This window comes from Engystomops pustulosus, chromosome 10 (assembly GCF_040894005.1).
Source record: "Engystomops pustulosus chromosome 10, aEngPut4.maternal, whole genome shotgun sequence".
NCBI lineage: Eukaryota > Metazoa > Chordata > Amphibia > Anura > Leptodactylidae > Engystomops > Engystomops pustulosus.
This window is the reverse complement of record NC_092420.1, coordinates 76,118,015-76,142,542: the sequence shown is the minus strand read 5'-3', so window position 1 is coordinate 76,142,542 and position 24,528 is coordinate 76,118,015. Positions and strand designations below refer to the sequence as shown.

Genomic DNA, 24,528 nt, shown 5'->3' with positions numbered 1-24,528 from the left:
AGCATCTAAAACTATATCTATAATCACACACTCTACTGCAAAATAGAAGGTATGAAATGATTGCTTGCATCCTCCAGCATGGATTATCTACGCTCTTCAATAAATGAGATGGCTGGCGGGGGATACACAGGCGCTCGTGCCGCCAAAGCAAGCGCTTGTACTGTATCTGTGCTCCGCCGTGCCAGGCGGATAAGGAAATGGCATCAACAAAACTCGTTTGTCAGTTTAATTACTACCTGCTCTGTCTGTGGAGCGCACATGAGAGACAGGGCTACTAAGGAGGAGGGAGACAGGATACAGAGCAGACAATGTGAAGGAGATCTTACAGCAGAATATGTACGGTGCTGAAGGCTCATCACAGGATAAAATACTCATAGAGCAGAACAGTCAGAACCATCAGAATCCTAACAGAACACATGGGAACCCATTGCAATGTGAGATATTACAAGGGGGGAGAAGTCTATCCATCAGCCACTGCGCTGAGACCAAAAGACATATGTGCCTGGCCTACTGACTACTTTCTCGTACAAGGGCTGTCCACAAAAAGAGTAATATTTCTGTTATCATTTTTGAGGAGTATTTTTGGTGGATGAGGAGCATGAAATTCTCTCTGACACAAATCAATAACTCCTAGACAAATATAAATTTAACAGTACTGTGCTTAAATAGCCTATAAATCACTAGATGATCCCGATAGAACAAGGGGTGCACAACCTTTTCTTTCCAGAGGGTGGCAGCGGCAGTTGTAGCACAATGGCTGACACAGCATGCCATGGACCGTGGCGCGGCTGGTTACAGTGTTTTTGATTAAGGGTGCCATTTTTTTTCCGTTCAGTTTCATTCTTTGACCTTGGGCCCGCTTTTTTTTTACTCTACTCACTGAACTCGGACGTTAGTGATGTCACAGGATCCCCCTGAGGGCACAGTGCTGCTGTGACAGGAGACTGACTGCTTAGGCCACTCATCACAACACATAATCCTGCTGATGTCTGTGTGCAGGGGTGCACAGTCCCATGCAAACAGGCAGAGCCCCCTCACTGCCTCCTCTCTGTGTCAATCACTATAGAACAGTGATGGCGAACCTTTTGGAGATAGAGTGCCCAAATTCCAACCAAAACCCACTTATATGTCGCAAAGTTCCAACATGATATTTTAAGCAGTAATTTATTGACCCCTGCTCTATCACAGATTTCAATCGTATTGGCGTCCTGAGTTCACCAAAATAATAGAAATATGATTTGGATTGTAGCTTCCTTGTAGGGCCCCCTGAAAAGGAAGAATCTGGGGTCCCAGAGCAGGAGCTCCAAAAATAATCTCTCTCTATCCACACCTTCTTGTTCCTCCTGTAGCCCTGGCAGCCAAGGATGTTGCTTTAAAATGATGGAGAGAATGGCACATCCTGGGCTGTATTGGACCACAGGAGAAAGCCTCGAGTCCTATCTGGCAAACTCTGTGTTGGGGTGAAGACCTGGGTGCCCACAGAAAAGGCTCCTAGTGCCACCTCTGGCTCAGTGCCAGGTACTGAGCCCCCCATCACATTACCCAGTACTTGGGCTGGGAGCTGCAGCAGTGAGGGCACTAGAAGAGCCTGGAGCTCACGGCCCCAGCAGAGGGATAGGAGAGAAAGACAACATGCAGTTTTATACGCATGACACTTTTTGAAGGAGTAAAACTGCCTGTACACGCGTCTATGACTGGCGTTACTGGCGTTAATGTGACCTCTGGTGATGTACAAGCCTACATCAGACAACACTCAGACTCATTGATAGTCTATTATACACACGTCTGACTTATTCAATTTGATTCCATTAGAGAAAAAAATGCAGAGTGGATTACTATGATCTGAGTTGTGTGTAAATCTCACCCATTGATATGAATGGGTGTGTGAAATCAGACAGTACTTAAGAGGTCATCATAGTGCGGTCAGTTTTTCACACACACTCAGAGCTGTGAAAATGGATGACACAGACTACAAAAAAAAAAAAAAAAAAAAAAAAAAAAAAAAAAGGGGGAGATGCTTAGAGAACACTGGTCTGATTTAAGTCCGAATCTAAGATCAAAGTCAGACAATTCTCCAAATATCACTGAACAGAATAGAACATTCATAGGTTTTCAGACTAAATCTAAATGATTACAACAGTTCTTCATATAAAATGTTTTATTAAACATTATTACATTAACCATCATGGAGATTAGTCTGTCATTAAAGCCAAGATCTTCTTGGTATCTTTTTGTTTTCTATAGCAGTCCAATTATCCTATAGAAAGTGTCCATCACTATATTTTTGTGAGTGAGATTTCCATGAATGATGGGGTTAAAATAGTAAAGAAAACATTCGCACGCCCCATGCCGCCATGCCTGTAGGCCGGGAAGCGATCATCTCATGGGAATGCAGAATAGAAGGAAGGAAGGAAGGGAACCAAGAACGTATTATAGATTTTTCATATGTTGCTGCTGGTAGCACATTAGATAATCAATTAATATTCTAGGAGTCGGGTCCATTACAGGGCAACTAGAGGAGGGAGCCCGATGAATACTTTACCATCAGGAAAAGGCAAATGAAAACAAGAGGGGAAATATAGGACTATAGTTAGAGATCAGCAGATCCAAACTTTCCATAATATATAGATCTAGATATACATATACATATACACACAGGCCCCTACTTAGGAACACCCAACATACAGACAGCCCCTAATTACAAACGGACCTCTGGATATTGGTAATTTATTGTACTTTAGTCCCAGGCTACAATGATCATCTGTAACAGTTATCACAGGTGTCTGCAATTATTGATAATCCTGGTTCTTATGACAACTGAACATTTATAAAAATCCAATTGTCACAGAGACCAAAAAAATTGGCTTGGGTTATAATTATAAAATATACAGTTCCAACTTACATACAAATTAATTAAGAACAAACCTACAGAACCTCTTGTACACAACACAGGAATGCAATAATAATAATGAGAGTCACTTGTCCATCTGAGGGTAAACTGGAGGGTGGGACCCTGGGAGAAAGTCTCAAACGAGGGGGTGAGAATAGGAAAAAGTCAAACAGATCAAGATGGGACCCTGACTGGTACCTGGTGTTTCCCCTTCGGCTACCCAGACTGTTAGTCCAGCGCGGGGTCTTCCTACTGAGCAGCAACTGAAAATGAACCTGGCAGGACTGGACCACCTTAATTCTGCAAGTGCCCACTGAATTCAATAGGAGGAATCTGACAGATTTCCTGCCAGAAAACCTTATCATTATTAACTTTATGTAACTAGTGTGTTTGTTCAGGTTCTTTTTGATCAAGTTTAAGATAAAACCTGGAAAAGATTAAAAACCAGGATTATCATATTTTATGTATTCTCTTCCATCACAGAAAAAGGTAAAAACTCTGAATGTTTCCACAATGTACAGGCAGTCCCCGGGTTACGTACAAGATAGGTTCTGTAGGCTTGTTCTCAAGTTGAATTTGTATGCAAGTCGGATCTGTATATTTTATAATTGTAACTCCAGACAAATTTTTTTTGGTCTCTGTGATAATTGGATTTTAAAAATATTGGGTTGTCATAAGAACCAGGATTTACAATAAAGCTTCATTACAGTCACATTTAATAAGGTTATAGCTGTTTATTGTAGCCTGGGACTAAAGTACAGTAAATTACCAACATCCAAAGGTCCGTTTGTAACTAGGGGTCGTATGTAAGTCGGGTGTTCTTAAGTAGGGGACCGCCTGTAATCATAGTAAATGTCTGAGATATCATGGTAATCACAGCAAACATACAATACTACTGATAATACACAATGGAAGCCCAAGATTTATTAATTCCCATTTAAGCTTTGCAAGTGATGGACACTGTGCACCATCAATCTCTATATTATAGCCGCTGTTCTACATACAAACACGCAGCCCTAGGTCCTTGTACAAGTGTTCAGACTGCATTAAGATCAAGGGAAAGGCTCGGCTCTCCTGCGGCTCTGGTAAAAGCACTGGAGGCAGAGACATGTCAGAAATGCGATCTGTCATTGCCAACGCTCACAATACAAGGACGAGAACATAACCAACAGCTCCGGGAAACACCTATGGAAGGTGTGTCACATCACGAAATGTCTGCCCCGACACACCCTGCCACTAGATTGTTATACAGCGACGTTACTTATCACCAACCACATCACTGGGGTCATACTGCAGCTACAGGAGAACTACAACTCCCAGCACCCACATGGGCAAGTCCACGAACCCCAATACAGAGCTGTACGCAAGAGACTTATAAAAGTTTGGTATCCATCACTGCAAAGTTCAAAATACATTTTTCATACTAGGAACAGAAAACATGCAATCCCTATAAGGATCCTAGGAAGATCCCTCCTAAAGTTAGTTATGATGTACGGAAGTTCTTGCAGCTACGTTTTCTACTATGTAGGCTCTTCATGAAACCTCAGATGTGAACAGAACCTGATCATTTATAATTTAGCAGATCAGGAAAAGCTTTATTTTTTACTATGGCTCTGCACACGGTCCACATAAGGAGATTTGGGACACTACTGATCCATAAAGCCCCGTGAGTGACTTTGTGCTTCACATCATCCTGACAGCTTTCAAAGCAGATAGTGGACTACGGTAATATACAGTATATTACTTTGGTTTTGTCATCTTGTCCAAGCTCTAGTAGCAGCATTTAGTCCTAGGAAGAAATGGTCTGAAGCAAACAACCTGAGGTCTATAGAGCAATTTCTAGGCATGCTTTATACAGGGAGGGGGAGGAGATAAGCTGTGACATCATCTATTGTCAGTAGTGATGTAATGATGGGTCACTGTTATCTACACTCACCGGCCACTTTATTAGGTACACCATGCTAGTAACGGGTTGGACCCCCTTTTGCCTTCAGAACTGCCTCAATTCTTTGTGGCATAGATTCAACAAGGTGCTGGAAGCTCCTCAGAGATTTTGGTCCATATTGACATGATGGCATCACACAGTTGCCGCAGATTTGTCGGCTGCACATCCATGATGCGAATCTCCCGTTCCACCATATCCCAAAGATGCTCTATTGGATTGAGATCTGGTGACTGTGGAGGCCATTTGAGTACAGTGACCTCATTGTCATGTTCAAGAAACCAGTCTGAGATGATTCCAGCTTTATGACATGGCGCATTATCCTGCTGAAAGTAGCCATCAGATGTTACAGGGTACATTGTGGTCATAAAGGGATGGACATGGCCAGCAACAATACTCAGGTAGGCTGTGGCGCTGCAACGATGCTCAATTGGTACCCAAAGAGTGCCAAGAAAATATTCCCCACACCATGACACCACCACCACCAGCCTGAACCGTTGATACAAGGCAGGATGGGTCCATGCTTTCATGTTGTTGACGCCAAATTCTGACCCTACCATCCGAATGTCACAGCAGAAATCGAGACTCATCAGACCAGGCAACGTTTTTCCAATCTTCTACTGTCCAATTTCGATGAGCTTGTGCAAATTGTAGCCTCAGTTTCCTGTTCTTAGCTGAAAGGAGTGGCACCCGGTGTGGTCTTCTGCTGCTGTAGCCCATCTGCCTCAAAGTTCGATGTACTATGCATTCAGAGATGCTCTTCTGCCTACCTTGGTTGTAACGGGTGGCGATTTTAGTCACTGTTGCCTTTCTATCAGCTCGAACCAGTCTGCCCATTCTCCTCTGACCTCTGGCATCAACAAGGCATTTCCGCCCACAGAACTGCCGCTCACTGGATGATTTTTCTTTTTTGGACCATTCTCTGTAAACCCTAGAGATGGTTGTGCATGAAAATCCCAGTAGATCAGCAGTTTCTGAAATACTCAGACCAGCCCTTCTGGCACCAACAACCATGCCACGTTCAAAGGCACTCAAATCACCTTTCTTCCCCATACTGATGCTCGGTTTGAACTGCAGGAGATTGTCATGACCATGTCTACATGCCTAAATGCACCGAGTTGCCGCCATGTGATTGGCTGATTAGAAATTAAGTGTTAACGAGCAGTTGGACAGGTGAACCTAATAAAGTGGCCGATGAGTGTATATAGAGGTCATTGTACAGGGAGGGGGAGGAGATAAGCTGTGACATCATCTATTGTCAGTAGTGATGATTTGAATTCTATACAGGTAAGAAGATGAAGCTCCATCACTCCTACAAGCAACATGGTCATAGTAATACCTAAAAGTTTACATTGTTTTCCACCAGTTGCTAAAACCAATAAAGACTTTATGACTTGCCATTACCGCAGCAAGAATGTCCGCCTAGGATAACCGCTTACATGTGAATAGGCCCATGCTGCACCCTATGACCCGACACCAGATACCCCCCTGAATGGGTCATGGTGTAACACAATCCTACACACACACAATGTTACACATTAACCTCCTGGTATTGTACATACTTACAAGTTACTAGAGCTTTCATAAAGAACAAACGACTCATTTAGATTTCACGGTCCATTAGGCAAATTTCATAATCAGAAGTAAGAACATGAAAGCAACAGATGTCTATCACTGAGTGTTTTCATATACCGCATGTGATCCTATAGTTATATTTAGAGCAATGCACAAAGACTTCTAGAAATTTACAGTCACCCCTTCCCCGCGACAGGTTCCACCGGATACATCTACGAGTCTTTCTCTCTGACACCTCACAGCACAATAGTGATCTACTACCAGGAAGAGGCAGAATTGTGAATCCTCTCTTTTTGTACATACCTCTAACTTTTGCCTGGTTATTATGAAGCCAAAATTATCAAGAGATAATAGAAAATAGATAAATTGCAGTAATGGAAAGGAAAGGGAAGAAGCCGTGCAAGTATTTTACTAGAAGTATGATGGAAAACAGCAATGAGGGGCCACAATAGGGGACGTTTGTGATACTGATGGCCTATCCAGAGGAAGGGACATCTGTCAGATCGGTCTGGGTCTGACACCAATGACATCACTATGTAGTATTACATGCTCCTATTAAAATTTGTGGCAAATATAACAATATGTTTATAGTAGGCTTTCTATGAGCGGCTTGCACAGCGCTGGGGGCTCACTTGGGACAATACTCCTATGATATAGCTTCGCACATGGCCTTGCATGCTCTGTATATGGGTTATGCTTCCTACGGATGATGAAACGTGTTTCTTCGCTGCACTCTGGTGACTCTGCCTATAGGAATGTTAACAGTCTGGTATGCAACTATGGTTTGTGTGTAATTTTTAAGCAAATGATCTCTAATTACACGGCGGTCTGTAACATACGGTCTGTAAAGAAATCAAAGGGTTTGCTGGAAACAGGTAAAAGTATATGAAAAATGTTTATTGCTTTCCTAACATACTCTTAGTAAGTGTAGTCCTTGAGCAAAGGTTCATTATACTAGGGAGCCTATAGGATGAATAGAATTTAAAGGGGTTGTATAGTTTACACAAAGTAACTTCAATGTAGTTCTGTGTAAAAATAAACTTTCCTGTCCATTGTAGTACCGGGTGCTGCAGCTCCTGTTTGGCTTTAGCCATATAATGTGTCATTAACAATAAGTCACCAATTACCCGTCAAGATATGACATATAAAAACATAACAAACAGGATCTGCAGGAGCTGGCACCAGGCTAAGCCGCACCTGGAATAGAGATCCATATGCACTGTATAGCTATACTAGGAGGGGACCCAAAATGTTTGATGCCAGATGCATTGGTAATGTCGTATATCAAGTCTATATGCAAAGTTCTCCTAACTGTGGCTTTACAGATGTTGTGAACCCTAAAAAGCACAGAATAAGAACAGCTGACGATCGGGGGACGTGCAGTTTCACAATGACTTGGAGAGTCACAGGTTCAAAATGATGCTGCTGAACGACGAACTATAACAAAGAAACTGTATACTAAGAAAACCGACCATAGGAAAAACTCTGACAATACAAATAAACATTTACAACCCCAAAACGCTAGAAGGCCAATGCTCTGATGGTCCTGCCAGTCATCGCTCCTGGAGTGATGACATAATACATGGGCAGGCGCCATCGCTATGGTGGGTTCCAGCAGTCATGTGGGTATCCGGCATGTCACCCCTTCAGAAAAATAGGCAGAGGTTTATGCAGTGTCGATGCTAAAAAGCCTGGGGACTTTAGGTTTATCTTCATTTCTGTCAGGCAACCCCTTTTATACAATGGCGGGTGTTTCAGTGAAATAGGTCGTATGGATTTGTGAGTGGTGGATAGCCACAGGTCCAGATCTTGTCTGCATTCTCATTTGGATCATAGCTCGCTTGAAGTCATCTTAAAGAAGTATTGAACATCTACGGCTGTACTGCAACACTCACCCTGTGCACATAGCCTATAGATCAGAGCGAACCTTTAAGGCCAGTGGTCACAGGGGTGGTAATAGCCAGGATGGCCGTGGCTAAGCCCCTGTAATATACACTATAGACAACCCACCTCCTGGACAATGCACCTCAAACACACAGCACAAAGTCACCTATACTACAGGTTGTAAACATAATGCAAATCAACTAGTGTTGTGTGCTTGCAACTGGGCCACAACAAATCCATCCAGTGTCAAGAGGCTTTTGCAATGCAGACTGCAGCAGAGGGACACTCCGCAGCAGCTTTGTATCATGCATCCCTAGTCTTAAGCAGGGGAACATCTCCCCAAACAGAAAGTTCCTGCATTGTCCCAACATGATCTGATCTTAGAACTTAACACATCTCCTGCACAGCGTGATATTACAGCTGACTAAGCCTGCAAAACCCACTAATAAAACTCTGCTTCTTCCCAAGACAAGCACAATCTCCTAGAGGCTGTAATTACAGATGGAAGACTTTAGTATTCTGCTTATTCATGGCCGGTCTACAATAAAGAATAGCTGAGATCTGATTGAGACATTGGTACAACACCTTCCCTAATCCAAGCTTGTAGTTTTACTGGCTGAGGCAGCATGACGCGGACTAACTTACTCATGTAAGGACGTTGCTTCCTAGTGAGGTTTGGTACAGTGGATTAAATAAAGAGAATGGTGTACTTAGAATAAAATCATCATAAAAAGGAGTTACACATCCAAGACATTTAGAATAATGAACCTAACACGAATGAACAACTATCTAATGTACATGAGGGTTACCTGTAACTTATCCCACAGTGATATTGATGGTGCGCCCTATAGTCCGAAAAATATGGTACCATCTTATACTTTTAGATTGGGGATGACTTTGATAGCTAGACATCTCTGGTGGAGGCACACCATCACCTGTCCATGCTTAGGAGAAGGACATGTTTAGGAGTACTGGGGGATCCACTAGGATAGTGATCAGACGACAGTGATCTAATATGTGTAGCATCATAGGCAAGGGCCACAAGAATGCAACAGATTGAGTTGGAGGTGACAGATCAGACACCCAATGTAGATTTGCAAAAACTACAAACAGCACCATTCCTGTATTGTTACTGTATATTGTCATGTATATTGCCACTTCCTTTTACACACTTTTGCAGCTTTATAGAGAGATGCTAAAGAAAGAGGATCTATGTCAGATTACATTCCAATATGTTATTGATTGTTTGCCGTCAGTGACTGGCAACATTCTTAAAGTCTACCAGACTCTGCTGCAGTACTTAAAACTTCCGCTATAAATAGTATGATGAGCGAGCAGCTCAACTCCTGGCATGTAAACAATATCGGGAGCCACCAGGAACGGGATGATCTCTAGGAGTCCCCACTGTCAGTCCGCCAATGGCTTATATTTTATTGCCTATACTATGGATGCGTCGTCAATTTTTAAAAATAAAAGTGAATGACTACGGTAATTCTGGGCGGTTCACATGTCAGTTATATCACAAGTTTTTGAATAAGTTATTTTAAGCCAAAACCAGGAGTGGAGGAACACACAGAACAGCTGCACATTTTCCCATTATCCCTCTTCTCTGTGTAGAGTCCACACCAGATTTGGGCTCAAAATAACAGATGCCAAAAACTGATAAAATAACAGAGATGTGAACTGGCCCTCATACAATGACTGAAAACATAACTCAAATTTCTTAAAGGGGTATTGATACCTTAAGATTTCATTTGTATACTTATATTTAGAAAGGAAGTCCAAAGGCCTTTGTCTCACTTGCAATAGTTGGACTGACTGGTCGTTTTTTCATTTATGTCTATGGGAGCATCATAAAAATCAAAGCAGGCAGCCAGAGACAGGCAGAAAGGTAGCATTTTCACCTATGCAGCCTGGCCTCCAACATTTAATTACTACTGCTACAAACTATAATAAAGATTGGCAATAGAGCAGTGTGCTTGTATACAGTAACAAGGGAATTCACTCGACCAGATACAATTGAGGCAGACTGTCCTGGTCTTTAGCATCCGAATGTAAACAAGATCAAGAAATATAAAAGGAAATCCGCCATCAGAATTAATCATGGTAAACCAGGAACATCTACTCATAGACCCAGGCACTGTGACTGTGTTAATCTGCTTATATTTGTTATCAATGCCCTTACTTCTAAAATCAACGTTTAAAATTATGCTAAAGAGCCAGAAGGGCTCCTGGCGGTGTTGCCAGAGCTCCTCCATCACAGGAAGGGAAAGAAGTCCCGAGGGAACAGAGGTGGAGACAGTGTGAAAGCCTGTGAAGCTACAGCATGGACAGGCCCTTGTAAAACCCCCAGGAGTCCTTCAGGAGACCTAATTTAAGGTTGATTTTAGAAGGAACGTGGATATCAACTATAAGAAGATTACCGTAGTCACAGTGCTGGATCTATGAGCAAGTGACCCTGGTGTATCATGTTTGATTTTTGATGGTAGATTTCCTTTCAACACAAAGCACTTATAAAAAGTAGGATATTACTATGAATTTGATACATAAAACACATTGAAAGACACTAAGCAACACTGATATCATGAAAGGTTTGAGGCCCAATTTGTGTCTACAAATTAGTGATCCAGAAAAACAAAAAGGGAAACAAAAGCATAAGCAGCATTATACATTATAAGTATAAACATTCTACAACATTGGGTTTCACCTATACAATACCAGCGACAGCGGGAGAGCAACACAAAACATCCCCTACAACTCTGAATCATAGCACTCCATTACATGAAATTACCCCCTTAATGTGACCAGCAAGCACCACTACACAGGAGTGACCTCCAGCATACACATTAGATGACCAGTAGATGTGGGGACCAGCATACATATCTACATGTGACCAGCAGATGTATCCAGAATGTACTGTAATTAGAGATTCCAAGCAGCAAAATAATTGCCTAACATACAATGACACATGCTGCACCCAAGAGGCGCCCAGATTACTCTAGCATATGTTGTATACAGCATACACTATAATAGGAGATGCCCATCATATACTGAAGTGGTGTCCATTGAACAGCAGAGCCCACTGTAGTGGTGCTCAACATGCATAGTGTACCCAGTATACACTGTAATAAAAGCTGCCTTTTCTATATACTGTAATAAGTAGTACCCAGCATACACCATCAATAGTGTGCCTGCAAGGTACCAAGCATACACTGGCATACCGTGTGCCTAGCAGGTGCCCAGGAATATTCAGCACATGATGCACCCAAATTTAATCATATGTCTGAAAATCCAGTATTTTAAAATACAGTTTTGTTTAATTTCAGGGAACACTTTCTTTCATTATAAGAGGTGCGCAGCACTCACCATAATAAAAGGTGCCCATCATATGATATAATAAGAAGTGCCCAACATCCACTATCAGATGGTGTGCCAAGCACTCACTGTAATAAAAGGTGCCCATCATATGATATAATAAGAATTGCCCAACACCCACTAGCTTATGTTGTGCCAAGCAGACACTGTAATAAAAGGTTGCAATCATATGATATAATAAGAAGTGCCCAACACCCACTAATAGATGATGTGCCAAGCAGACACTGTAATAAAAGGTGCCCATCATATGATATAATAAGAAGTGCCCAACACCCACTAGCAGATGATGTGCCAAGACGACACTGTAATAAAAGGTGCTCATTAAATACTGTTATAAGTTGTACCCATCACACACCAACACTAGTGTACCTGGGAGATGCCCAGCAAACACTGTAATAAAAGGTGCCCTTTGTGTACAGTAATAAGGGGCACCCAGCATAAACCATCTCTAATGTGGCCAAGAGGTGCCCAGCACAGGTGTACCCAAAACAAATCATTGTGCCCAGTATACACCGTTATAATAGGTCCTCATCATATAATGTAATAAATGGTACCCAGCATACACCAACACGCTGTGCCCATGTGATGCCTATATACACTGGCACACTGTGTGCCTAGGCAGGTGCCCAGGTAATTCCAGCAGATACTGTAGCCAGTAGGTGCTCAGAAGAAATGATAAGAAGACAAGGCAGCATGCAGCAGCACATGGTGTGCCCAGGAGATGCCCCTGAGAAGTGAAGAGGTGGGCAGCACATGGTGTGCCCAGCAAACAATGCCATCACTAAGGGAGCCCCCGCTCTATGACACATGACACTGCCCCTCACCGGAGATACTGCGCACACAGCAGGCTCATCCTCCTCCGGGGCGCTCTGCTTCGGACTCTTCCACACAGGCTCAATATCGAGGCGGTCGTGAGTCAGCCATCTTTTCCGGGCCCCCCCACCACCACCGGCTGTGAGGTCGGGGTCCCCGGGCCTGCGAACCCCCCCAGTTCCCCCTGACAACCAACCCCCCGGAGAGTCCCAGTGAACGCTTTCCCCTCCGGAAACAGCTATCTCAGCAGCACTTCCGGTCGGTGCGTCTCCTATATCCCTCCGGCTGAAGCTTTCCAAGCGCAGAGCGTAGTCACGCCCCCCGGCCGCCGGCGCGCATGCTCCTGGAAGCGCTTCGCCGCGGGAGGGACGTCACGCGAAGGTGGGCGGCGACGGTCCGCGCGCGCGAGAGAGAAAGGACTCGGTCGCCGTAGCAACAAGTTGGCGGCTGCTGAGAGGTCTGGTAGAGCTGCGCTTAGTGCGTCAGCAGCTGCCCCGGGCCGTGCACGGCTGCTGTCTCCATGAGAGCTGTGTTGTTATGGCAGTAGAACTTATGATCACCTCTTATTCCCACACAATAAACTTATCCTGCGTCATCTCCTCCGTTATTATGGTCATTCATGTGAATCAATACTTCACTCAAATTTGGGTATTAAAGGGTTAACTGGGTTAACTTCTCAATATTATACCAATCTATAGGGGGCATATTAAATAATATAAAAGCGTGATATACCTACCTCTACCCCAATACACAGCCCAAAATATGTAAGTATAAACTAAATTTACAGGCAGTGTCTGACTTAAAGTGACCCTGTCACCAGGAATGTCCTTTTTAGCCAGTGACAGGTTCCAATAGCCTATGCTGTGCTGATTTTAAAATTCCCCTTGTCAGGAATCTAAATCATTTCACTACTTTATAAAACTTTTTTTTCACATTACCTGGCTCCCTGCCAGAAGCATGTGGTTAATCCCTAGGGAGGGGACAGCTGCAGCCTGTGTGTGCCTGTCTCAGAGTCTCCTCTCCTCCACTCATGCAGCTCCCTCCCCCTCTTCCTGTGATTGAGCAAGTAGGGGAGGGAGGGAGATGGTGTGGAAGAGAGGAAGAATGAATGAGGAGACACACACAGCCTTCAGCTGCCCCTACCCAGAGGTAATGTGAATTAAACTTATATAAAGTACTGAAATTATTCAGAATACTGAAGGATTTTTACAATCAGCATAGCACAGGCTTTTGGAACCTGTCAGCAGCTAAATGTGACATTCCTGGTGACAGGAACAAAAATACATTATTTTTATTGTTTATACATTATTTACATGACCACTGGGTCAATAGAGCCGCAGACTGTGCCAACTATTCTCTACATAGCGCTACTTCAGCCGTGTGCAGTGAGGAGGGGTGAAGTTAAAGAGAACCCGTCATGCAAAATAACCCCCTAAACTAAATATATTGTCATAAACTGCCATTAGAGAGCATTGCCTCTATCCCTACATTGTCCCTCTATTTGCCTGTAAACCTAAGCAATGAGGTCCTAAAGCTGTAAGCAAATGACCTGTGAAATGTCCAATGAAGCATTAGCATATTCAAGCTGTCCACCTTATTCATGAGTGGGAGGCACAGCCACACCCCCAGTGCATGACTGACAGCCTGTATAATGATGTGAGGCTGTACAATGATGTGCTTCCTGATGCTGGTGGCCACACCCCCAGTGCAAGACTGACAGCCTGTATAATGATGTGAGGCTGTATAATGATGTGCTTCCTGGTGCTGGTGGCCACGCCCCCTGCAGCCTGTGTGTGTATAGGAGAGATACAGCAGCTCCAGGCAGCCATGTTACAGCAGAACAGGTCAGATTCATGTGTAAGATAAGATAAGATAAGATAATCCTTTATTAGTCCCACAGTGGGGAAATTCACAGCGTTCCAGCAGCAGAGAGGGTACAGAGAGTGAAGTACAAACTATGACAACTATAATATTAGGGATAAATGAACAAAAATAAAAGGGGGATAAAAAGACAAAAAAGAGACAAGCAATGATCGGCAGTTTGATGTTTAGTCTGTGGATGGGACCTGCAGGGACTGGTTAGGTGGGGGGCGCAGGTTACTTCTGTTTGGGCCTTGTTTGTTGAACAGCCTGATGGCCGCGGGGAGGAATGACTTACGATAACGCTCCCTCTCACACTTGGGGTGAAGCAGTCGGTCACTGAAGGTGCTCCCCAATGCCACCACAGTCTCATGCAAGGGATGGGAGCTATTCTCCAGAATAGACTTCAACTTACACAGTGTCCTCCTCTCAGCTACCACCTGCTGGAGGACCCCCCAGGACAGAACTGGCTTTCCTAATCAGTTTGTCCAGTCTGCTCCTCTCCCAAGCTGAGATGCTGCTACCCCAACAGACTACACCAAAGAAGAAGGCTGGTGCCACTACAGAGTTGAAGAAGGTCTTAAGAAGAGCCCCCCGCACTCCGAATGCCCTCAGCCTCCTCAGCAGGTGTAGCCGGCTCTGACCCCTCCTGTGAAGTGCGTTTATGTTCTCTGCCCATTCCAGTTTATTGTTGAGGAGGACACCCAAGTACTTATAGGACTTCACTGCCTCAATGTCCGTCCCATGGATGACCACCGGTTGAGAAGGAGGACTGTGCTTACGAAAGTCCACCACCATCTCCTTGGTCTTCCCAGCATTAATCCTAAGGTGGTTTCCTGGCACCAGTCCACAAATTTCCGGATCAGTTCTTTGTACTCCCTGTCGTTCTCACCTGTAATGAGGCCTACTATTGCAGAGTCATCAGAGAACTTCTGGAGGTAGCAGCTACATGAATTGTACCTGAAGTCCTACCTGAATTGTAGCTGATGTCTGTGTCTCTCACCTGTACATTAGGAGGATGCAGCATGTCAGCAGATGCAGCACACACACTAGCCATGCTTTACTATACATTACACACAGACATGAGCAGGGAGAGGGGAGGGGTAACAGGGGTGACATCACTGCCTCTGACCATGTGACCAGCCTCATTTACATGATAAAAAATAGATTTTACAATGAATAATGTATGAAATAACTAGATAAAGGCTGGGATGGATCCTTGTGAGCTGCTCCAACAGGTAGTAGTGACAGGACAAGTGACACAGACCTGATGACAGGTGTCCTTTAATAGCGTTAAAGAGGCAGAAAGGGCAGCAATAACTGAAATGATATCAGAAAATGGGCTTTACAAACAGAATTGGACAATAGAAGAGAGAAGAAAGTCAGGCAAGACTATGATGAGTGCTGTGTTGATGAAAGATTACCGGACTCAAAAGAAATTTAATAATAATAATTCTTTATTTATATAGCGCACACAGATTACACAGCGCTGCACACAGCACGACAAAATATTCCCTGTCCCCAATGGGGCTCACAATGTAATCAACCTACCAGTATGTTTTGGAGAGTGGGAGGAAACCCACACAAACACGGAGAGAACATACAAACTCTTTGCAGATGTTGACCTGGGAGGGATTTGAACCCAGGACCCCAGCGCTGCAAGGCAGAAGTGCTACTCACTCAACCACCATGCTGCCCATGGAAATTTTCAGATAACGATGTAAATCAGCCGTATAACCAGTTTAATGTCATGAATACATTTCTATATAGGTTCCAAATTTTTGAGCCAACAACTATTTTTAACCAAAATGATGATTTCCTCTTCAAAGAGGCAAAAAAAAAAAAATTGCAAATGTGGATTACCAAGCTGACAAGTTCAACGATTCTCCTAATCAGCTGTTAAGTGTCCAGTTTTCCCGGACATAACAAAAGATCTATCAATTATAATACCTAAACAAATTCTTTAGAATCATCAAAAATTACATTGGGGACAAAATTTGTTGGTCAGTTTTTCACTGTAAAAATTGTGCTGTTTTAACTGATTTTTGTGTCACAATAATTTAGGCTTCATCGCTTTCAACCCCTTTTGCACAAAGCAATGGTTCCTTTTTGTACTAGTCATAATAGTATCATAAAAAAAATTTGGGAGCAAATCATTTTTGGTCAGCCAATACAACATCTTGTGGCGTTGAGTTCCATAATCTCACGGCTGTTTGTAGATGATGCCCCCTTGTCATGACCACTGTTGCTGGCTTCTTTGATTCGAACCTGGGAGCAGGGGCGTAACTACAGTGGGGCAGTGTCTGGGGGCCCCGTCATCCGACCTGACACAATAAAGAACGGAGGATGTGCACCCTTATATCCAGGGCCGATTCTAGCCTTTTCGCTGCCTGAGGCGAAACTTGAAAATGCTTCCCCCCCAAAAAAAATAAACCTCTGTTTACATTCCCACACAGCCCAATAGCAGATTTATACAGATTTGTAAAATCACACTCATTCAAACTCATACATTCACATTTATGTACATTTACATAAAGTTCTATAGTCATACACACATTAATACACTCACACAAATGTATAAACTTATACACACACTTTTATGTAGTCATATATATATATATATATATATATTTATACACATTGATATATACATTATATATAAACTCATAAAATATATGCACACAAAATATGTACTGTCACGGGTGCTCCCGCGATCCCTGTCACGGATCGCGGGCGCATCCGTGCTCCTTCATGTGCCCCCGCTGCTGCCCGGTGTCACTTAACTCTCCCGGCTCCTGCACTTCCTCGGACTGCCGTGCGCGCGCGTCCCCGCCTCCTAGGGCGCGCACGCGGCTCCTGCCGAAAATTTAAAGGGCCAGCGCACAGCTAATTGGTGCACTGGCTGAACACCTCACCTTTAAGAATCCTGCCTCTTCCTGTGTTCCTTGCCGGATCTTTGTGCCTCATAGCCTTAGAGAAAGCTTCCAAGCGAGTATTCCTGCGTTCCTGTGTATTCCTGTATTCCTGCGTTCCCGTGTATTCCTGCGTTCCTGTGTATTCCTGTGTATTCCTGTGTGTTCCCGCTCCTGAGTCCTGTGTTGCCGTGTTACCTGAGTTCCTCCGTGTTGCTGTGTTCCGTGTGCCTGTGTTCCCGTTCCCACCTGCCTGGACCTCCTGTTGCTGACCCCGGACTTGGACCTGACGTTGCATCTCTGCCGCCTGCCCTGACCCTGTGCCTGGACCTGTCTACGAGATTGTCATCCGCTAAGGTACCTCGACCTCGGCTGCCACCGTGGGCTAGTCACACGACCTAGTGGTATCCTGCCGCAGCAAGTCCAACCCGCTTTGCGGCGGGCTCTGGCGAATACCAGGTGCCGCTAGGCTCCGGTTCCGGGTGTTGGCTAGTTACATCTCCTGCGGTGGTCCAGAGGATCCACTGATCCTAACATGTACACATACATTTATACACACACAATATATAGACATCATATACACACATTCTGTACATATATATATAGCAACTTACAATATATATACACACACAGCATACACACACACACAGCATACACACACACACACAGCATACACACAGCATACACACACACACACACAGCAGACAAACACACACACGCACAGCATACACACACACACACAGCATACACACACACACACACATACACAGCATACACACACACAGCATACACACACACACAGACAGCATACACACACAGCATACACACAGACAGCATACACACACAGCATATATACACACAGCATATACACACAGCATATATACACACAGCATATACACACACAGCATATATACACACACAGCATATATACACACACAGCATACACACACAGCATATATACACACAGCATATACACACAGCATATATACACACAGCATATACACACACAGCATATATACACACACAGCATACACACACACAGCATACACACACACACAGCATACACACACACAGCATACACACACACAGCATACACACACACACAGCATACACACACACACAGCATAAACACATAGACACATTATATACATATATCATATACATACATCAGTTCCTCCTATTGTGTCCCCAAGATGGCTGTGTGGCTAGGGCTGCTGCTGTGTGAGAGCGTTGGGGTTCCGATAGTGCCAGTATCCTGAGCAGAAGGAGCAGCAGCTGTGAGAGTTCGGGGCTGACTTGCACGGACCCCCATACCCATCTACGGCCCAGGCAGCTGCTGTGCTACCTGGTGCATGATCTAAGCCTTCTCCGCCGCTCCCTGCAAGTCTGGAGGGGATCGTTATCAGATGCTGCTGGGGGCAGCACGGAGACCCGAGCCTGCACACTGCCATTTCCTCTACTTCCCCTGAACGATCTGTGCCGGGATGCAGGCGGCGTGACATCATCACACACCGCCTGTGTCATCCAGAACAACAGAGTGGCGCAGCCAAACAGGCCTGCGCCGCTCTGTATATTAATCGCGTCTGTGTTCTTAAAGAAACAGACGCGATTAATTTCATGATGGGTGATTCGGGCGGCAATGGGCGCCCGAATTACCCTAATTGCATTCACCCAAGATGCCGCTCTCATCATCTGCCGCCTGAGGCGAGATTTTCATCTCGCCTCATGGCAGGTGCGGCCCTGTTTATATCTATATTGTACTGCACATGTCCAGCATAATGGGGGTCATTTACTAAGGGCCCGATTCGCGTTTTCCCGACGTGTTACCCGAATATTTCCTATTTGCGCCGATTTCCCCTGAATTGCCCCGGGATTTTGGTGCACGCGATCGGATTGTGGCGCATCGGTGCTGGCATGCACGCGATGGAAATTGGGGGGCGTGGCCGAACGAAAACCCGACGGATAGGGAAAAACCGCCGCATTTGAAAAAAAAAAATCTGTCGCGGAGCTTGCACTTACCTTCACTCAGCCCGGCTCGGTGAACTCCAGCGCGTTCCGATGCTTTTCAGCGCAGCAGCGCCACCTGGTGGACGGCAGAGGAACTACCTTAATAAATCCAGGCCGGACCCGAATCCAGCGCAGAGAACGCCCCGCTGGATTGCGAATGGACCGGGTAAGTAAATCTGCCCCAATATGTATATATAACGTATACTGTGATGTATATATGCAGGATCTGTGATGTGTATATGGTGTCTGTATACACTGTATGTGAGTATGTTGCATATGGCACTGTATGTGTGTGTATATGCACATGAGTGTATTTGTATGTGATTGTAACTTGCATGTGTAAGTATACTAATATGTATATTTTTTAAGTGGGAAGGGGGGCCCCATGCAGTAGCCTGCTAGGGGGCCCTTTCTCTCCTAGTTACGCCACTACCTGGGAGTGCGTTTGGGCAAACATCTAGCATAATCTAGCGTAAAAAAGTACTATTGTTAAGCTACCAAAAACTCTTTAGATAATAAGCCAGATCCACTTATGCAGGGTTTTTTTCCCACTAAGCACTCTTATCTTCTAATTCTCCTCAATGGAGCTGCAGGGTATGCTGCAGTCCCAGGAATCCTGTGGAATCCTATAAAATTCTCCTACAGTATCATACAGATTGCCTTACCATACTACTGTTTGTAAACTACAAAGTGTTATTATTATGTAGGGCTAAAGTTTGCCTCTTTTGGGGCCCCACTTTGTCTAAATCCGGCCCTGGAAAACCTCTTCCAGATGCTCTGGACCTCAGACTGGGCCGAAGGTTCCCCTTCCAACAAGAAAATGACCCTAAGCACACAGCTAAAATAACAAAGCAGAGGCTTCAGGACATCTCTGTGACCATTCCTGACTGGTCCAGCCATAGCCTCAACCCAATTGAGCTTCTTTGGAGAGACTTGAAAATGGCTTCCACCACCATTCACCATCCAACCTGAGGGAACTGGAGAGGATCTGTAAGGAGGAGGCAGAGGATCCCCAAATCCAGGTGTGAAAAATCTGTTGCATCATTTCCGAGAAGACTCCTGGCTGTACCAGCTCCAAAGCTGCTTCTACTCAACACTGAGCAAAGGGGCTGAATACTTATCACCATGTGATGTTTCAGTTGTTCTTGTTTAATAAATTAGCAAAAATATCTAAATTGCTATATTTTTCATTGAAGATGGAATGCAGATTGTACATTAATGAGCTAAAAACAGAACTTTTTTGATCTTACCTATAAGCTGCAATGATACTAAGAGTGAAAAATATAAAGGGGTCTGAATACTTTCAGTATCCACTGTATATAATGTAGTGTGAAATTTTTTAACTTTTTACAGCCAAATGTATCAAATTGAGCAACCATGCAAGTTAACCCTTGATGAAGTAAGAAGTGCTGAGTTTGCATAGGGGAAATGTCCACAAATGTCCAAAATTCAATGTTCCTCTGATACAGGGCACTCCACACGTTTCTGCTTAAAAAAATAAAGGGGCTGCTTAAAAAAATAAAGATCTGCTTATCTTCCGGCGCCCTCCGATGTCCCGCGCTGCTGACACTCCGGTCCGGGCGCCATGTAAACAAACATGGCCGCGTGAGCAGTGCTGGATTCAGCTTCCGGCCGGCCGTGGCCGGGCACGCTTATCCGACCCTATACACAGCATTGTGCATAAGGGCCGGAAGGTTGTCGGGTGCGGCCGGAAGCTGAATACAGCACAGCTCCGGCGGCCATGTTTGTTTACATGGAGCCCGGACCGGAGCGACAGCAGCGCTGGACACCAGAGGGCACCGGAAGGTAAGTAGATCTTTATTTTTTAAGCAGCCCCCTCCTGTCAACCTTTAGTTTTTTTCACAACTCTTGGACAACCCCTTTAAAGAAACACATTGGAGCTTCTTTACTAAGGGTCACGCGGCCGCACATCCGTCTAGCGACATTTGCGATTATTTCAGGGCCACAGAGGTCCAGATAAATATGGCGTGGCGCAGAGTTCCTGATAAATATGCCCCACTGAGTCCAGTATTTTAGTAAATGTGGCCCAGTATTTTGAAATATTTTAACCAGGTCAAAAAAATTTTGAGTTAAATCAAAAGAAAAAATGGGAAATAAACTAAATGGGAACTACTAGCCCCTTCAGGTAAAGTATAAAATGTCCTTTCTAGAATTACCTCTTTTAGCTGAAATCTCACCTGTTTATGTTAAAAAAAAATCATTTCCAAAGTCATTTGAAAATAAGCAGAGAGAGTCATTTTTGCCTGTGATGATTTACTTTCAGAGGCTACGGAAGTTCACATGCCCTTATCTTGTGGTTCTGTGTTTCACAGATCTGGAGATACAGGCAGTTAAAGGAAATCTACCACCGGTGGTAGGTGCAACTAATGAATGTAAGGATAGCCCTTTTTAGGGCTAATCCTTTAGTCCCCACAATCTTTTAGAAAGTTTAATGGCCTTGATATGCAAATTTTCTAAAGAGTCTACTGGGGTGTGGTGTTGCCGGAGCTACTCCATGCCCCAGTTTCCTCTTTGATTCTCCTACCAGATATCTTCAGCGCATAGCTACAAGGAGAACACAGGCCAGCGGCTGCAGGATCTCGGCTCCAAAGCCGGAGCTACTGCGCATGCATAGAACTCAGGCTTCATGGACGAGTGAAGATATCTGGTAGGAGGATCAAAGAGGCTACTGGGGCGTGTAGTAGCTCCCGCAACTCCACACCCCAGTAGCCTCTTTAGAAAATTTGCATATCAAGGCCATTAAACTTTCTAAAAGATTGTAGGGACTAAAGGATTAGCCCTAAAAAGGGCTATCCTTACATTCGTTAGATGCACCTACCATCGGATCTACCTATTAAGGTGGTGGTAGGTTTCCTCTAAAGACATAGTTGGAAAGGTAAGCTACAGATAAAGATCCAGTTCCCACCTATGTCCTGAATTTAGCCATAGAGGGGTATTCTCGTCTAGGCATTCACATTCAGTTTCATTAATCGGCCATATATAAACATTTCTTCAATTAGATGTTATTAAAAAAAATGTTCCTCTGTGAAGATAATTTATCATAAATGTAGTTATGTTGTCCCTTAGAAACGAGATGGATTCCTCGGATACGGCCACCACTGCTGGAGTGAGTGCACAAAGAAACAAATTGTTTTTGTATATGAAATGTCCGGGAGTTACTGCATGTCCTGCAGCCGTCCTGTGGTAATGATTTCTGAATCCAGGAGGTCAGGCAGGACTCTATAGCGCACGTCTGACCACTGCTGCCAGTGTTAGGTGGTCGTATCCGAGGAAGCTATCTCATTTCTAAGGGACAACATGGCTACATTTATGAGAAATTATCTTCACACAGGAACATTTTTTATTAACATCCAATTGAAGAAATGTTTACATAAGGCAAATGAATTTAATTAAATGTAAATGCCCAGATTGGAATACCCCTTTAATCTGTAACATAAAGAACCATAAACCTGATCTGCCCTCTGAAAGATGAGATTATCTTTAGTTAGATGGAAAAAACATACAGGCAGTCCCCGGGTTACATACAAGATAGGATCTGTAGGTTTGTTCTTAAGTTGAGTTTGGATGTAAATCGGAACTGTATATTTTATCATTGTAATCCCAGCCAGAACTTTTTTGGTCTCTGTGACAATTGGATTTTAAAAATGTTGGGTTGTCATAAGAATCAATTTTAACACTAAAGCTTCATTACAGACACATTTGATAACTGTTTCAGCTGATTATTGTAGCCTAGGACTAAAGCACAATAAATTCCCAATATCCAGAGGTCCGTTTGTAACTATGGGTCATATGTAAGTCGAGTGTTCTTAAGTAGGGGACCGCCTGTATTTCTAGAAACTGATGAAGTATATAGGAGTCTTAAATGATTCACCCTCTCCATCCTCTAAACTTGACTCATCTAAGGCAAAATATGACTCTTCTTAGCTCATTTTTTATAGGTGCGATTTCTAGAAAGGTCTTTTCATGCCTTACCTTAGTAGATTAATGGGGTAAACTCTGGTGACAGGTCCCTTTAAATTAAGTGTGAAGTCCAGTTTTGAACTGGAAGTCCACTGCTAAGCCACCAGTGTGTGGACTTCGGATGAGTGTAGGGAGATTACTACAATGCATTTGGGCATCACATTTTAATGACCTTACTATTACAACCATAGGCTACCAGCACACAACATGCCCTTGTCTATGTCCCATGCATCATTCAATTGAAAGACAAAGCGCCCATATACATAAGCCCATATACATGAGCCCATATAAGAGAATGAGGACATTTGCTAGCTGTAAAAATGACTCGTTTCCATATCCTGTGAATGTAGCCTTACATTTAGTTATTTAATGTGTGCAGCCTAAAAATAATATGATACTATGATTTTTTGTGTGGTCTTCCATTTCCTGGTGAAACCCTTTAATAATGTATATATACTCTGCAATAAGAATAATTTTATGCTGTACAGGTCTCTGCAGGCGAAGATACAGACGAATCAGAAAACAATAGATGAGAATTCTATTCGCCTTAGTGATTTCCAGATTGCGATGTTTTATGTACAGTGTAGCTTTTTAATGTTACCTTTCAGGCATTATTATTATTGGTTGTTTTGCAGTCATTGAGAAGGAAGGAGCAGGTGGATAAGTGGTTCTGTAGTAGTTAAAAGGGGGAAGGCTATAGAGAGAAAGCAATGAGGGAGGGGGAGGGAAGCTGAGTAGTGACGTGCTGCCTATTGCATTTGTTCCTCTGAGTCTTCGGCAGCCAGTCTCATCTCCTTTCTCTGCAGAGCCACAGAATACCCACCCACCTAGAGAAATCCCTTATCCAAACTCTATAATCTGCCCCCACCCACAGACTACCCCTATTCCTCACCCACCCATCTTCTACCTGCTCCTCTGTACCTTCCAGCATGGCCGAAACCACTAAGACCCACGTTATCCTGCTGTCCTGCGGCAGCTTCAATCCTATCACGAAAGGACATATTCAGATGTTTGGTGAGTCCATTGTCAGATATGTCACCTGTCTTTCGTTTTTTTCTCTTTTTAAAAAAATCTCCCCTTAAAATTCCATCCTTCTACCCGACAGTCGTCCATCTTCCACCTCCTGCTTCCCTCGAGCTCATCCGCATCTTCTATTCTTCCCATTACACATCCAACCTCTCTTGCCCTTCCGTCAGTGTTGCCGGTTCAATTTTTCCATTGCGTCTGCCTTGCTGGCATTGCTCCATAATGGAGATTGCAGAGTCAACAGATCCCCCAAACTGCATTTT

The 24,528-nt window shown here is 43.9% G+C and overlaps 2 protein-coding genes across 8 annotated transcripts in view; one reads left to right on the top strand and one right to left on the bottom strand.

Annotated features, from left to right (window-relative positions):
• SMG7 (SMG7 nonsense mediated mRNA decay factor) overlaps nucleotides 1–12,710 on the bottom strand; it is a 36,721-nt gene extending 24,011 nt beyond the window's left edge. For 2 of the 7 annotated variants that reach the window (XM_072127280.1, XM_072127282.1), the window contains exon 1: nucleotides 12,491–12,708. In XM_072127280.1, the coding sequence (XP_071983381.1) occupies nucleotides 12,491–12,519 (29 nt within the window). In that variant the 5' untranslated portion in view covers nucleotides 12,520–12,708. Of the gene's footprint in view, nucleotides 1–12,490 lie in introns of all 7 variants that reach the window. The other 5 variants (XM_072127283.1, XM_072127284.1, XM_072127281.1 and 2 more) reach the window with 4 other exon arrangements.
• An 11,275-nt stretch (nucleotides 12,711–23,985) lies between these two features.
• The window catches only part of NMNAT2 (nicotinamide nucleotide adenylyltransferase 2), a 44,159-nt gene continuing 43,616 nt past the window's right edge, over nucleotides 23,986–24,528 (top strand). The window contains exon 1 of the mRNA XM_072128691.1: nucleotides 23,986–24,253. Within this exon, the coding sequence (XP_071984792.1) occupies nucleotides 24,169–24,253 (85 nt within the window). The 5' untranslated portion in view covers nucleotides 23,986–24,168. The remainder of the gene's footprint in view (nucleotides 24,254–24,528) is intronic.